This window comes from Erigeron canadensis, chromosome 4, assembly GCF_010389155.1.
Source record: "Erigeron canadensis isolate Cc75 chromosome 4, C_canadensis_v1, whole genome shotgun sequence".
Classification (NCBI taxonomy): domain Eukaryota; kingdom Viridiplantae; phylum Streptophyta; class Magnoliopsida; order Asterales; family Asteraceae; genus Erigeron; species Erigeron canadensis.
In genome coordinates, this window is record NC_057764.1 from 42,701,377 (window position 1) to 42,714,048 (window position 12,672).

The 12,672-nt window shown below is 35.8% G+C and overlaps 3 protein-coding genes across 3 annotated transcripts; 1 reads left to right on the plus strand and 2 right to left on the minus strand.

Moving 5' to 3' along the window:
* Positions 1–477: 477 nt before the first annotated feature.
* On the minus strand, positions 478–2,846 carry LOC122596743 (40S ribosomal protein Sa-2-like). The gene is made up of 5 exons (XM_043769371.1): positions 2,630–2,846; positions 1,629–1,891; positions 1,252–1,449; positions 961–1,162; positions 478–855 (listed from the first exon to the last, which is right to left on the minus strand). Exons 1-5 carry the CDS (start codon positions 2,757–2,759, stop codon positions 758–760), a joined length of 891 nt encoding a protein of 296 aa, XP_043625306.1. The 5' UTR covers positions 2,760–2,846; the 3' UTR covers positions 478–757.
* A 1,806-nt stretch (positions 2,847–4,652) lies between these two features.
* LOC122596667 (CCAAT/enhancer-binding protein zeta) lies at positions 4,653–11,028 on the plus strand. The gene is made up of 17 exons (XM_043769286.1): positions 4,653–5,064; positions 5,342–5,744; positions 5,860–5,935; positions 6,040–6,159; positions 6,318–6,393; positions 6,757–6,825; positions 6,952–7,032; positions 7,155–7,226; positions 7,297–7,389; positions 7,475–7,627; positions 7,760–7,843; positions 7,982–8,125; positions 8,228–8,317; positions 8,461–8,543; positions 8,633–8,989; positions 9,614–9,836; positions 9,928–11,028. Exons 1-17 carry the CDS (start codon positions 4,786–4,788, stop codon positions 10,594–10,596), a joined length of 3,072 nt encoding a protein of 1,023 aa, XP_043625221.1. The 5' UTR covers positions 4,653–4,785; the 3' UTR covers positions 10,597–11,028.
* Positions 11,029–11,142: 114 nt separating this feature from the next.
* LOC122598271 (17.4 kDa class III heat shock protein) lies at positions 11,143–12,098 on the minus strand. Its single transcript, XM_043770869.1, has 2 exons — positions 11,670–12,098; positions 11,143–11,552 (listed from the first exon to the last, which is right to left on the minus strand). The coding sequence occupies exons 1-2, from the start codon at positions 11,925–11,927 to the stop codon at positions 11,286–11,288; spliced, it is 525 nt and encodes a 174-aa protein (XP_043626804.1). The 5' UTR covers positions 11,928–12,098; the 3' UTR covers positions 11,143–11,285.
* Positions 12,099–12,672: the final 574 nt, after the last annotated feature.

The window sequence follows — 12,672 nt, forward strand, 5'->3', positions numbered from 1 at the left end:
GAAAATAGGTCTTCAAATCAATAAGAATCAGATTATAGCTCATCTGCTGCTCATACCAGCATTTTAAGTGTTTGATGAAATCCTAAGAATGAATTTGTATGTTCTTTTTTATTGGTTAATTTGGAGGATGTTGCTGCTAAGCATTAACTTTTTATGAACATGCAAGTGATAAAAGGAAAACATTTTTCAGGGGAAATAAAACCTTTTTTTTTTTTGAAAGGTGTGGCTCATTCATAAAACAATACCACACACATAAAGAGGATAAAATCATAAAAACATGTCCCTGAACTTGGGGCAATGATGCATTATGAGGGAAATAGTTAAGGTAAATAGATTGCTGGTTGAAAACCTGAAACGAACATATCCAACATCAATTTGATATTTCGATTCGATACCTTGTCCGCTCTCAGCTACAGATATATCTTATCATGAAACACACCATTAACAACAGCTGCAAGTGGAACTAAAAGCGTTGGGTTTAATAAACAGCTATTCGTATCATATCACTACTGAATGATCATTCAAACGATTTAGAACAAGAATAAATAGTAAAAAGGGCAAGGTTTGCCTGTTCAGCAAATTAAAAAAGCTTAAACAATATCCACCTCAATATTTAAAAAAAAAAAGGAAACTACAGGAATAATTCCTGCTACCAAAAACATCTACTTGTAGACAATACAAAATTATCCTCGATATTAAGAAGATTCTACTCGATCTTAGATAAAACACGGAAAATAAACATTGGTGTCTTGACAGATTAAACTTGGTCCCAACCAGTTGCACCGACACCTTCGGCTGTTGGTACGGGTGCTGCCACAGGTTCCCATCCATCGGCAGCAACATCGTCCACTGGAGCTATTAAACAAAGAGCAAAAAAGTATTCAAATACTCGGCTTCAGATATCATTTGGACAACAGATAATTGTGACAATACTAAAACATTTACAAATTGATTCCTTACCATCAGCACCAGTCCAACTACCCACCACAGGGGCACCAACAATTGGTGGAGCAACCTCACCAGCCCATTGAGCATCAGTGATCTGGGACGACCATTGATCATCCATTCCAATGGCACCAGCATTGTAATCCTTGTAGTCAGCAACAGCTTCATCTTCTGGTTCCTTGGTCTCTTCTGGTTCCCTGTAGAAGAACAGATCAACCTGCAAAAGAAAGTCGGATTATGATCCAAACTCCGTTGAACTAACACAGTTAGTTTGTGTGTCGGATCCTTTAATACCTAGTTACCTACCATAACATCCCACTTGTGCCCTTGGTTGATAACACCTCGCATCTGCAAAACCATCCTTGCGAGAAGCCAAAACAAACAACCAATGCTGTGCTTCCCCTTGTTGTTGGCAGGGATACCGATATCAACATATCTCATTGGGGAATCAGTGTCGCAAAAAGCAATGGTTGGAATGTTTCCAAGTGCAGCCTCCTTGATGGGCTGCAATGCATCAAACACATGCCATTTAATCAAAAGACGAAAATGCATTTATATATTAAATATACAAATGTGCATACACAAATAAGTACCATCCATAAAGCTTTGATCATTGAATCAAAAGACACAAACAAGTTTAAAAAATGAATATGATGGTGAACTTGATTGAGGAAAACACCAACCTGGTGATCAGTTCGTGGGTCAGTCAAAATAAGAAGTCTAGGCTCACTGAAGGATGTCTGGAGCTGATTAGTGAAAGTACCAGGAGTGTGACGTCCAGCGATGGCATTACAGCCAGTATACTGAGCAAACTTCAAGACAGCCCTCTGACCATAAGGCCTGGCAGACTGAACAATGATGTCTTGTGGGTTCTCAATAGCAACAATCACCCTAGCAGCCATTTGCAACTTCTCCCAGGTCTTTCCAAGATTGATTATATAAATTCCTAGTTTTTTTATACAAAAAATCCTAAAATTACTGAACAGATAAAACAATCTCTTGTAACAATAACACACGGAACTATTATAAACTAAGCTAGACAACACCCAAAAACAAACAACTTTTTGTCTACAAAAAAAATTACATTCCTTTAAAGTCAACTTTTGTCAAGATAGAAATACTAAACAGACAAAAAGCTGCATTTCTTCATTTTCCAATGTACTACATTTTTCTTTAGAGTCCTAATTTTTTTTAAAAAGATTCTACAAGTATTGAACAGATAAAACCATCTCTTGTAACAATAAATTCCTAAAAATATTTTTAAAAACACTGAAATTACTGAACAGATAAAACCATCTCTTGTAACAATATTTACATCACTACTATAATCATTTGAAATCAAAGAAACAGCAAGAATTCTTCATTTTCCAATGTACTAACTAGATCTTTCAATGCAAAGTGACAACCTCAATCTAATCATACAAACAGACAACCTAGCCTGTAATATATTACATACACAACACATGTATCTGTTAATATATGTACTAACTAAACACATATATCTCAATTCAGTGTGTATTTCTATGTCTGTATCATGTTTTTAATATTCATTTTAAGGATCATTGGCAAACACAAAATAAGATATACATACATACATACATATATATAAACACAAAAACTATCAACAAAAAAATGAAAATCAAAAAAGAAATAAATAAGAAGAAAGATAAACAGAGAAAGATACCATCGTTACGGCGTTTGAAGACATAACGGTCCATCTGGAAATCACAGTTTTTGGTACCAAGATGGACTTCGGCAGACAACATCATTTGAATATCGGCCTCTTTGGCTGTCAACGGTTTGGATGCCGCCATTTTGTTTGGGTGTGATTTTTCTGATGAGATTTGCAGCGGCGAAAGAGAGTGAAAATAAAGAGGGTGGGCGGTGTAGGGTTTGTATGAAAAATATATAGAGAGGGATTTTAAGGATGAAAACCCTAGGGATACTAGTACTGTTGCTTTTACTAAAAGGCCCTCATGGTCTAGTTCTCACTTTGGATCCCTTTTGTTTACATATGGTGTCAAATGTTGTATGCATGACTTGTTCTAGATTTTGAGCATTATTGTTGGTGAAAAATACAACCGAGTCGAGTTTTTGTTGAGTGTCAATTATGTTCAAAATTCTTTAGATTTAAGATAGTAATGACTAGTGTTTGATGGTTAAGAGGTTGTATCTGCTTGTAATGAACCTCTAAATACAGTAACTGCTACAGTTTTTGTCTCTCATTACCAACAAATATGCTTTGTTATATATATAATGAATCTGCATTTATTATTTATAAGTAGTTTGAAATAATAAGGTAAATGTTACAATATGTAAATACAACATTTATCTTAAAAAACCTAATGAAAATAAAAATGAAACGTGGAATCTTGAAACATCTCATATGATGTGTCTTTAGCAAGATAACACTCTCTTTTCCTTTAGAAAACCACTCGTTGGAACTTTGAGTCTACCAAAACCAGTTTAAAAAATTGAGAATACCATCAAACATACATATTTTTTAAGACTAGATGGATGTCGACGCGATGTGACGATGATGATGGTAGCGACAACGGTGTGGCGACGGCGACGGTGACGGTAGTGATGAATGTAATTTTTTTGCTTTATTTGTTTTGCAATTGAGTTGTTACTCTTCCCACTAACATATAAGACATTTATGTGTCTTTTTGCTCCTTTTTAGTGTTTTTTTTCTTCTTTTGTTATGTCATGTGATTAGTCATCATGTTCTTTAAAAAGAAATCTAAATTTGGAATCTTTTTAGTGTGAGTTTATCCAACTTGGTAGAAATTTCCGTCTATTATAGTAGAAACAAAGCTCAATTCTTAAGTTATGAGGAGCAAGGCTTTCCCTTAAAGCCCCTCATAGGAGCATTTCATGCCATGTGGCATCTTAGTCATTATTGGGCTTTCCCACTTATTTACTTGGAGCAAGATCTTCAAAAATAGAAGCCCCTCCCTTTTTTTTTCTTTTCAATCTCCAACGTGCTCAACTTTTGTCAACCACAAAAAATGTCACGTGAAGGTGCTTGTAACTTTCGAGACCACAAATAAGGATATGACAACTCATCACCAATAGACACAAATAAGGCCAAGTTTGTACACTCCCATTTTGTGGGCCAAGTCTTTCACGCCAACTTTGCTCCGTCCCATTTCTCACGCCTTAACCCTTTCTCTCTTTAGAATGCCCCATCGGGGCAATGTACGAGGCGTTCCGGAGCGTTCTTGTGCGTTAAAAGTGCAATTACACGCCTTGCTTCGTTAAGTCTTATCAATAAAATAGTTAAACATTACTCAGTTGAATATAATATAACATAACAATATAACATATTTGTTGGTTTATACCATGGAGTACCGATCTGTCACCCAACATTCTATAACAATTTAAAGGTTTGGACTCGCCCTGTTTAAAAAATAGCTCTTTATGTCAAGACTTAATCATTTATTCTTGCTATTCAAATAAAATTTAGACCGTTACGTTTCTATAGTTAGAGTTTGTCATTTCTTCATGATTGTAACAAATCACTATACTAGATACAACTAAAATTACAACCTTAGATTGTTGAACATAATCCAACAAAAAAAAACCAAGTAAAGCTATTGAGATGACCCCATAAGTATTCAAAACGATCACGAAGACATTTTGTCAAACGTTTAAGTTTAAGTTAAAAAATTAAAAATAATAAAAATTATTTGAAGCAACCCGGTTACCGGGCGCCCCCCGGCAAGTGAAACCAAAATCCTAAAACCCTAAACAGAAAAACCTAACCAAGGGTTTCTGCTGCCACTCTTTCTTCTCTTCTTCCTCCCCAAATTCACCTGCAAAACAAAAAAAAAAAACATGTCGAAAAATTCAAAGCAAAAGAAAAAGACCCAATCATTATCACCAGCTAAACCCACCACCGAGGCCGACCTCCAATCGGAAGTCGCCAATTTCGCATCTTCACTTGGTCTCTCTTCATCCCTCCCATCTTCCGGCTTCAACGACACTGATTTCCGTAAACCCAAATCCCATAAAAACCCTAAGAATGACGTCATCACTCCCACCAAAACAAACAACAAATTGAACAACGATACTAAAGGAAAGCAACCTCCTTTACGCCCAACTCCTAAACCCAGGGTTGGTTCCTCTTTCACACCCCCTTTTTCTCAACTCTTATATATATATATATATATATATATTATGTATGTACACTATAATAATGTATAATGTGTGTATGCATATGTATATATAGAATCAGGATTTTAAAGCTTATAAATTTATGCCTTCTCATCCTTTTTGCTGAAAACCCTTCTTGCCCAAATTTGATTCTGTATGCACACACATATATATAGGCACAAAATACATTTGATAATATAGCTGTTTTTTAATTCATCAAGTTTTTGCTGCAAAATAGGATAATGTGTTCCCACAGTTGGCAGCTGCAAGTAACAAAGTGTTTGATAGATTCAAGAACTTGCCAAAACTGCCATTGATGAAGGCTAGTACATTAGGTGTTTGGTACGAAGATGCGGCGGAGCTAGAGGCGAACTTGATTGGAACGGGTGCGGGACGAAAGAAGGTCGAGATTAAGGATGTGGAAGAGTGGAAGAGTTTGGTGCAGAAGAAAAAGGAGGTTGCTGAGAGGTTGTTGGCACAGTATGTGATTGAGTATGAGAAAGTTAGGGGACAGAGTGGTGATATTAAGATGGTTTTGGCTACACAGAGGTCTGGGACTGGTGCTGATAAGGTTTCTGCGTTTTCGGTTTTGGTTGGGGATAACCCGATTGCGAATATCAGGTCAATTGATCAACTTATAGGTATATTTTATCTGTTTATAAGACTCATGTTTGTGTGTCGTCGTTTTAGTTTATGGTTCTTGGAAAATGGAAGTGTTTAGTGATGGGATTTAGTATTGTTGATTGTGAATTGTAGGGATGGTCACGTCAAAAGTTGGAAAGCGTTATGCCTTTACTGGTTTTGAAGCACTTAAAGAAATGTTCATATCAAGGTTAGTAAACTTATATGTTTCAGATTGTTAGTTAAGCTTGTATTTGTGGATCTTTTCTCCTTTAAGTTTTCACCGACTGACATGCGTTCTTTTGCTGCTACCAGTTTATTACCTGACCGTAAGTTGAAGACACTTTTTCAGCAGCCATTAAACCATCTTCCAGAGTCAAAAGATGGCAACTCTCTTTTACTATTCTGGCATTGGGAGGAATGCTTAAAACAGAGGTACATGCCTTTACCAAACCTTTTATTGAAGTGGTTGAATAAGTTACATTTCTTGATGAATGATCTTTGTTGCAACCCATAGAAAATCAGTTAAATGGTGAAATCGATGCCAATCATACATCTGTTTGATCAAATGATTTGTTTATGTTTGGATGTAGATATGAGAAATATATATCTGCACTTGAAGAAGCTTCTAGAGATGTACTAGCTACACTTAAGGATAAAGCATTGAAGGTATATATATCTTTATGCTATAGTGATTGATATTTAAACCTATAACGTTCCATTTATTCTGCATATCCTTGAGTTATATTCTAAAAAAAAAACAACGAAATGATAGGATGGGAAAAGAAAGAGATATAATAATCCTTTCAAATCATCCCAAATAAATATGGAATGTTTTTTTAAACAAAAACAACTAAAGTGTCCTTTTAAGTAATATCCAATTCATTTCCTTTCCATCCTTATAAAAAGTTAAAAACTCAAGAAGCCAACATTTTTTAAAATCATTTGGATTCTTTTTTTTTTTTACCTTTCTAAAGTTTAAACTATGCACCCATACTATTATACTTATTTGTTTGTGTACAATGATTTCAGACTATTTATGTCTTGCTGAAGAGCAAGTCAGAACAAGAGCGCCGTTTGCTCTCTGCCCTTGTAAATAAGGTTTGTATATTGACACTTATATCATTCTCTCAATTTTGGTTATCTACACTTCATGTCGGTTTTCACTGTAGTTACTTCAACTTTTGGCACTTTAGAAATTAGTTTAACTCAGTTTGTTGCGTGCAGCTAGGGGATCCTGAAAATAAAGCTGCATCTAATGCTCATTATCTGTTGTCAAAGCTTTTGTCAGACCATCCAAATATGAAGGTATACTATACTCGAGCAATATAAACACTTGAATATACAAGTGTTAATTGTTCTTCAATATATTCATTGAAGTTTAGTATATTTGATCTTACTGAAATATCCTCACTTCTGCAACTTCACAGGCAGTTGTGATTGATGAAGTGGATAATTTTCTTTTTCGACCTCATCTGGTGTTGCGAGCCAAGAACCATGCTGTATGTTTCAAGAACTTTGGTAATTCTTTTGATTAGTAAGTCAGTAGCTGATGCAACCTCTTAAACGCAGGTTACCTTTTTAAGCCAGATTAAGCTAACAAACAATGAAGACGGGTCAAAAGTAGCTAAAAGATTAGTAGATATATACTTTGCTTTATTCAAGGTAACGTATGAGACGTCTACTTCCCAAGAAACTATTATAGTTTTGATTATCTCTAGTTTTTACATCTTAAAGTATATTATATCAGGTGCTTATCTCTGAGGCTGGTGGAAGTAAAAAGCAGAAAAAGAGCAAAGAAGATTTTAAAAAACCAATTAGCTCTACCATAGACAAGGAGACTAAAACGGACGCAGATTCTCATGTAGAAATGGATTCCCGACTACTCACAGTTCTTTTAAATGTTAGTAGATCTGCTTATGTACCTTCGGTTTATAATTTTTTGGGTTTACTTAATTATTTTGTTGTGATTTATGTGTCAGTTTTCCTCATGCTTTTTGTGGCTTCTTATCCTTTATTCCTATTTATCTAACAGGGTGTCAACAGGGCTTTTCCTTTTGTCTCTAGCAACAAAGCAGATGATGTAGTTGAAGCTCAGACCCCAATGCTCTTTCAGCTGGTAAGCTCATGGATTAATTACCTGATCACAAGAAATTATGGATTCTTTCTTCTTTAGTTGGTGGTAATTTATATCATTTTTCCATCCTTCCAAGTGTTAACTTGTTTGTTATATGCTCTTTTATCTACTTGTATTCAGGTTCACTCAAAGAACTTTAATGTTGGAGTTCAGGCGTTGATGCTTCTCAATAAAATCTCGGCAAAAAATCAGATCGTCAGTGATCGGTTTTATCGTGCTTTATACTCCAAGCTCTTACTTCCTTCTGCCATGAACACTTCTAAGGCAAGTGAACTTGTCTGACTGATTGTAAACCTTAACTTTTTCGCCCTTTATTTATTCATGTTTGTACTTGTTCCAACTCAAATCTTTTTGGTACAAATATAGGAAGAAATGTTCATCGGTCTTCTTTTACGAGCTATGAAGGACGATCTTAATTTGAAGAGGGTGTCCGCATTTGCAAAACGTTTGTTGCAGGTAGGTACCAAGTTGTATCTGAATCCTTTGCTCCAGTTGATATTTGACCTATATATCTGCACTTCATGTTTACATATAGTTACACGTTAAATTCACATTTATTAGATTATAGCATGCAAGTATTAACTGCTCAACTTCTACAGGTCTCCTTACAACAGCCACCTCAGTATGCTTGTGCAAGCCTCTTTCTTCTTTCTGAAGTTCTTAAATCAAGACCACATCTATGGTGAGGACCTTTATTATTGTTACTTTGTGAGCTTATTATTTCGGCTAACGATGCTGATATAACATATCAATCCATTTTTTGATGTGCAGGAACATGGTACTTCAAAGTGAGCAGGCTGATGATGAACTTGAACATTTTGAAGACATTGTTGAAGATCCAGATATGCAAGCAAGCAAGGCAGCAGATAAGACAGATACTGATGGTGCTGATAATAATGATGATGACGACGATGATAACTCAGAGGATGGGGCCGCGTCTCCAGCTCCAAGCTCTGATGATGAGTTTTCAGACAAAGAAGATGATGACATGCTTGATTTTGATGGCTCAACTGATCTTCAGGAGTCCCAAAGGTCATCTGGTCAAACTGCAAGCCAACCACGAGTACCAAATGCAAAATCTTCGTTGCCTGGAGGATACGACCCCCGACATAGAGAACCTATCTATTGGTATTTTTGTTTACTTAAAGCATTAAGATGCACACAAATCAGTCCTATGCATGTTCTTAAAAAAGATCTATCCTAAAGGATAGAAAATAGCACTAATATGAGCCTCCCAGTCTGTCAGTCCCATTACAAAAATCTTACACATTAAAGCGAGGTATATGGAATGCAGAATGCTAGAATTAGAATCTTCAACAATTTAGATTTAAGAAATATAAATATATTCTGAATAAAAAATGTCTGATTAGTTAGTTTGATAAAGGATAAAATGTCTCAACTTCACATGTGGGCCCAAGCTACATTGGTAAGGGTACCACTCCATCAATTGATGGATTGGTAACATTTATAAATTATAACTAAAATCAATTCTATGATATGTAATAATAGTTTAAATTTTCAAATAATAAAAGGTTTGAATGGTATACGAAAGTAAATAAAAACTACTTAAATATTACACGGTGAAACAAGGTTATTCTATTTCCTTGGGCAGCATGTTCATGACCGCATGTTGCAGCCTATTTTACCGAAGGACTGGACGAGGCTTGTTTGTGCATCTTTGGTTAGATGGCATTGATAGTTACTGAGATATAATATAATGTTCTTGATGTTTTCATGGTTGATGCATGACAGCAATGCAGATTGTGTGGGGTGGTGGGAGTTGACTGTACTTGCATCTCATGTACATCCTTCTGTTTCCACCATGGCCAAAACACTTCTCTCTGGGGCCCACATTGTTTACAATGGCAACCCAATAAAAGATCTTTCGCTTGGTGCTTTCTTGGACAAGTTTATGGAGAAAAAGCCTAAAGGAAGAAATTGGCATGGTGGTTCCCAGATAGAACCTGCTAGACAGGTCTGTTCAATAAGGGGTTTTTGAAGTATATTTTTGGGATGTTTAGCTGCTTTACCTTTTTGTTGCAATCTAACTGGCTCTCTTTCTGCAGCTTGATATGAGCAATCCGTTGATTGGGGCAGATATTCTTCAGTTAGATGAAACAGATGTAGCACCAGAAGATGTTATGTTCCATAGGTTTTACATGAACAAGATGAATTCCTCAAAGAAACCAAAGAAGAAAAAGAAGAAGGGAACTGAGGAAGAGGCAGCCAATGACTTGATAGGAGAAGGGGATGAAGATGACGAAAGTGACAATGAAGAGATTGATGCCATATTGGATTCTTCAAACCCTGCTCTAGATTCTGATGGTGAGTATGACTACAATGACTTGGACCAAATCGCTGATGAGGATGATGATGAGTTGGAAGGAAATGCTAGTGATGGACTAGAGTTTCCAATAGACGTTGAAGAGGATGACGAGATGGTGGTTGATGATGACAGTGATGTTGACATCAACATTGGAGATGCAGAAGATGGAAGTGATGACGAGGAGGATGTATTCGAGATGCAGCCAAGGAAAAGGAAGACCCGAGGGAAAACTGGTGCCTCGCCTTTTGCAAGTCTTGAGGAATATGAACATCTGATGGATGAGGATGACAATGGCAATGACAATGAAAGCGATGATGAAAATGTCAAGGCTCCAAAGAAAAAACGAAAAAAATCTAATAAGAAGACTAGAAGGTCGAAACCCAAAAGCAAGAAAGTGTCTACAGAGTAAGCTTTTGGTATTCCGTGTTTTGTTTATCAAGAGAGTTAAATTGCCCACTAGTGTTAGAGTATCGCTAGTGGCACTTGACGATGGATGTCCAAATCCAATAGAATTCGCATCTTCTTCCTCTCATATTATGGCAAGGCTGTCGCAATTGCAATTTTGTTAGAGACTTGACAGCAGCAGGGGGCAGACACGAGTTTCATGTTTTAGGACAATCTTCCAATTCCATGAACAAATTTTTGACTAAACATCTTATAAGTTATATAGATTGTTTCTCATTTTCCTGATTTGGCAATACTTATTTCTAGTTTTGCAATGTAGAATCTTTTAGATCCCTGTAACGAATGAAGTTAAAATACTACCTTGTCACTTGTACCAGTTAAGACCATTGTATAATCCTTTGATCTCCATTGGCTTTTCAAAAACTTTTCATTCTAATTCTGAATTTCTTCTGCAGCAGTGCAGGTACTCTTTACTTTGTATACAGATATCTTTGTGTCTTGAATAAAAGACGAGAGCAATCCAACGCATTATCAACAGTTGAAATCACCGTTTACTCAAAAATGACCGACCATTTTTATACTTAAACAACCATTTGCCATACAAGAAAAACATAGCCCTTACTAACACAAAAACATGTATGCAAATCCCAACAATAATACTAGTAGTTGAAACAAAATACATTTGTACGGTAATTAAGAAATAGAGACTTGAACAGTCTTGGATTTAGGTGGGGGAGGAAGCTTCTCCACCGCCAGAGTCAACACCCCGTTTTCGCACTTTGCAGTGATCTTGGAGACATCACAATTCTCCGGTAGCCGGAATTTCCTCACGAGGTTCTGAGGTAACCTCCTTTCGAGCCTCAAATACTTGCATCCTTGTTCACCATTAATTTCGTCGTCATCCCGCTTCCTCTTGCCATTACTTTTCACCACCAATATGTTCTCTTCTTCCACAGTCACCTACATACACAAATACCGAAAATATACTTCATTAATTATTTGTCACTAGATACAAAGAATAAATAATGATATACAGTTTATATATAAAAAAAAGAAAGTGTCAGGTAAATAGGTTACCTGAATGTCGGATTTGGAAACACCAGGGAGATCCAAGTAGACAATGAGTTGGTTAGGAGTGTCCAAAATGTCGACAGGAATAATTTTGTTGTTGGCGACCGAAGAGTGATGATGATGATCAGGATGACTAGTAGAAGTAGAACGATTAGGAAACATTATTTTCCCAACAGCATCAGCTGCAGGAACGACGTCGTCCAGCAGGTGGCTCACTAACCCACCCAAATCCACCTCCCCTGAAATCGATACTCCGCCGCTCATTGTTCGCTTGTGGTTTTTTGATGCGATGAAATATATAATTAACAGTTTATATGGTTGCTGGGCAAATTAATTGTATTTTGTTAGTTTTAATTAATTGATCGATCGATGGTGAGGTAATGAGGAGGGGAGGAGGTTGCTTTTATTTGGAGCTGCGGAAACTTCTGGTTTGTTTTTTGTGATTCTGAAAACGTCTAGAAACATCCGGGATCTTGGCGTCCCCTTATCATTTTTATTACACCATTAATTCCTACTCCTTTTTTCTCTCATACTCGTATTTTTTTATTTTATCTTTTCTTTGTTTTTTCACCCTTTTCATTTTTTCGTATCTTTTTTAATTATTTGTCTATCTATCATTTTAAACTCCACGTTACTCAAATAATATAATACAGCTAAAGACCCAATCAAAATAAAATAAAACAATAGAAACTCTTTTAAAAAAATCAGAAATAATGTAGATGATAATATTCACCTAGTTTAAAAATAAACGTATCATCTACTTTTTACCATCTTCTTCTTAAACCTCACTTACCCTTTTTGTCTTCCTAGTCTATTCACTTAACCTTTAAAAATGCTCTTATTTAACATGTTAGTGTAATACTAAACACACACATCACTTATGATAAAAATATTTACATATACATAATTCTTAAAGAGCAATGGATTTTCATTTTCATCTTATTATATTATATATACTACATTATATAATATACTACATTATATTATATTTAAACAAAAAGAATGTGAA